This window comes from Ixodes scapularis, unplaced genomic scaffold (genome assembly GCF_016920785.2).
Source record: "Ixodes scapularis isolate PalLabHiFi unplaced genomic scaffold, ASM1692078v2 PGA_scaffold1__304_contigs__length_218370807, whole genome shotgun sequence".
Classification (NCBI taxonomy): Eukaryota; Metazoa; Arthropoda; class Arachnida; order Ixodida; family Ixodidae; genus Ixodes; species Ixodes scapularis.
In genome coordinates this window covers 141,553,228-141,556,073 of record NW_024609846.1, presented here as the reverse complement: position 1 = coordinate 141,556,073, position 2,846 = coordinate 141,553,228, and the positions used below count along the sequence as shown (strand labels likewise).

At 48.1% G+C, this 2,846-nt stretch overlaps 1 protein-coding gene across 1 annotated transcript; it reads right to left on the bottom strand.

Annotated features, from left to right (window-relative positions):
- Positions 1-1,073: 1,073 nt before the first annotated feature.
- On the bottom strand, positions 1,074-2,282 carry LOC120842902. The gene is made up of 3 exons (XM_040214109.3): positions 1,882-2,282; positions 1,604-1,810; positions 1,074-1,504 (listed from the first exon to the last, which is right to left on the bottom strand). The coding sequence occupies exons 1-3, from the start codon at positions 2,280-2,282 to the stop codon at positions 1,195-1,197; spliced, it is 918 nt and encodes a 305-aa protein (XP_040070043.2). The 3' UTR covers positions 1,074-1,194.
- Positions 2,283-2,846: the final 564 nt, after the last annotated feature.

Genomic DNA, 2,846 nt, shown 5'->3' with positions numbered 1-2,846 from the left:
GCCGAAGAGGTGTTTTCTCAAGGCGCAGACTTGGAAAAAGTAGCTTGTGAAGGCTGCTTGAAATAATCGATACGGCTGCGCCCGTGTCCAGTTCTATCGACAACGGAGTGTCTTGAACTTGAACTTCAACCATGATGGGCGTAGACCGAGCAGATGCTTTGACGCCGTTGGGAGGGAAGTCATCTTTGGTTTCCAAGGACCTTACGTGAAAACGTTTCTTGGGCGACCTTGTCTTTGATTTGCACGCTCTCTGTATGTGCCCCTGACGGTGACACTTGTAACACGTTGCTTGTGCGTGTGGACACGTCGTGGCTTCGTGTTTGGGTGAACCGCAGCGAGAGCAATGCGCCGTTATCACCCTTGGTTTGGGCCCCGAGCTGCGCAGCCTGTTCAGTTCGGCTGCGCTGTCTGACCTTGAGTGGGTCGCAGATGCGTTCTTGACAGCTGCCTCCAGTGACAAAGCACGTTCGACGGCTTTTTGGAATGTGAAGTGCTTATCTTCACTGAACAAGTGCCGCTGGATATCTACTCGTCGGAGGCCGCAGACAAAGCGGTCTCGGAGTGACTCATCAAGGAAGTTTCCAAATTCGCACGTTTGTGCGAGTCGTCGTATCTCGGCCACGAACTCTGAAATGGATTCATCTTCCGTTTGCGACCGTCGGTGAAATTTCGCTCTCTCGCCAATTACGGACGGCTTGGGTGATAAATGGTTGCGCAGTAGTTGCCGCAAATCTTCAAAGGTCTTTGACGACGGTGTTTCCGGAGCAGTCAGAGACTTGAGAAGGGCGTAAGTTTTCGGTCCGATCAAACTCACGAAGGCGTCTACTTGCAGTTCTGCCGGAACTTTGTTGGCTCGTAGAAAAGACAACACGCGCTCTTCGTAGGAGAGCCAGTCACTAGTAGACTCATCAAAATGTTCCAATTGCCCGAAACTGGTGGTCATGGCCTCGGCGTCGACGGCGCTTTCGGTGCTTTCGGCGCTGTCTCGGTTGGTTAGCTGGCCATCTCTTGGTTCATCTTCAGAAGTCAAGATCCCAAGGCAGGTTCGGTGTCCTCGTCGCCATTATGTAGTGTTCGTGCGAGTGGACGAACAGGATTGACGAGAGCAGCTCGGCGAGTGGCGAGGTGGAATGACTTTATTCCATGACGGAGCGAGCGAGTGAGAAGAACGCGCGGCCGGCAGGCATGCGTAACTTATAGAATGTTATCAGAGAGGGAAAGAGTAGGCAGAGGAGGAGCGATCAAAAGAAAAAAAGGGGGCGCGTCATACGTGCTGAAACGCGCGCAATACAACATAACAGTGAACATCTTTGAGAACGCTTCGTCTTCACTTGCGCATGAAGCATCAACGGTAGATACAAGGTTCAGACAGTGGGCAGTACAGCGGTGATGCTGGGGTAGACAAATTCCCTCGTCGGCGCTGTCTATCAGCTTGCTTAGGTCAACGCCTTCGATATCAATCTCCTCGTCTTCCTTACCCAGAAATGACTTCTCCCCGAAGATGCTGTAAACAAAATCATAATAACTGTACTCGTATCATAATCATATCCATATCACACCTCTAATGCAGGAAATTTATAACAAACAACAACGCGATTCTCACCTAAATGCTTTTAAAAAATTTGATCCATTGTGAGTGATGACCCTTGTCACCTTGGTTTGTAGGTCGTATTCCTCAAGCACTTCAGAAATTGTAGCGGCCAGAATGTCATCAGTCACTCGCTCCACTAGCCTTCGGCATGCCAGAACTGCTGACCTTCGCTCCAGTGTGCGTGACAAAAGCCACAGAAGAGTTATGCCAATGTAGCACCTGGTGAAAATAAAAATAAAATATACATGTTTAAAATTCCTTTTTAAGATAAACCAACAAATACGACTTACCTGCGGAAAGTCGTCCAGCAGTCGGCAGTGATGCACACGTAGGCAACATTGGATAGCTCCTGCTTTAAGCGATCCTTCATTTCCATGTACTCCTCTTGTCTGCGCGATATCAGCGCTTTACGGGCCAGCAAAGTTTTCTTGGGGGAAAGTGCCCTTATGAGGAGGACAAAAGAGAAATTTTCAACTATAAAAAATCGCTGCATACCGCCGTTGACAAAGTTCACAACGAGCTTGTCGAGGGAAGGTTGTGAGATGGTCCCATCATGAAAATCAAGTCGCAGCTGCTTGGACGGGGGAGTCTCTCTAACCTGATTCACTCCCGCGATGGTGCGTCGATTCTTAATTAGTGCTTCAAAATTGCTCAACTTGCTCAGGTGCTTCGTCTGTAAAAGACCCGACATTTTCACGTTCTGTGATTATGAGCGTATAAAGCAAAATAAGACGAACAATATGAAAAAGCAAAAACGCAGGCAAGCTGGTGAATGCCGTGTATACATCAACAATTGACAGGGCATCAGAAACGCATATCGACACACCGCCTCGAAGACATTGTGCCTGTAATGCGCCTTTTTACATTTTTTTGCATGTTCTTGGGTTCAAGTATGACAGGTGGAGAAAATATCGCGAATGGCGTTAAGGGCCTCCACTGTCAATTAGGATTTTGAATTCTGCCATAAACCAGTATACGTTTCCCATCGCTGTCGAAACAGAGTGTGGTGGGGGGTCAAACTCTGCAATAATCCCTGAGTTCTCCAGCACGTGTAAAACCTGTCCAAAGTTTCCTTCATACAGGTTCACAGCCTTACATTGTATGCAGCGCGGCACTGTAACACACACAAGCGATAGCCGGTTGTCCTTGTTTTTCTTTTAAAATCTTCAACGCGAAAAAAGCACCAATGTCTTGTTTGCGCTGTGTCGCGCAGTAGGAGGATAACTGCATGGCGGCAGCTAAATAACTAAAATAT

What these genes read in the sequence shown, in the direction of transcription:
- LOC120842902 (XM_040214109.3), bottom strand. Translation starts at nt 2,282, where the DNA reads ATGTCGGGTCTTTTACAGACGAAGCACCTGAGCAAGTTGAGCAATTTT. An exon ending in TGCTGGACGACTTTCCGCAG is followed by an intron (nt 1,811 to 1,881) that starts GTAAGTCGTATT and finishes TATTTTCACCAG; the next exon opens with GTGCTACATTGGCATAACTC. An exon ending in AATTTTTTAAAAGCATTTAG is followed by an intron (nt 1,505 to 1,603) that starts GTGAGAATCGCG and finishes TTTTGTTTACAG; the next exon opens with CATCTTCGGGGAGAAGTCAT.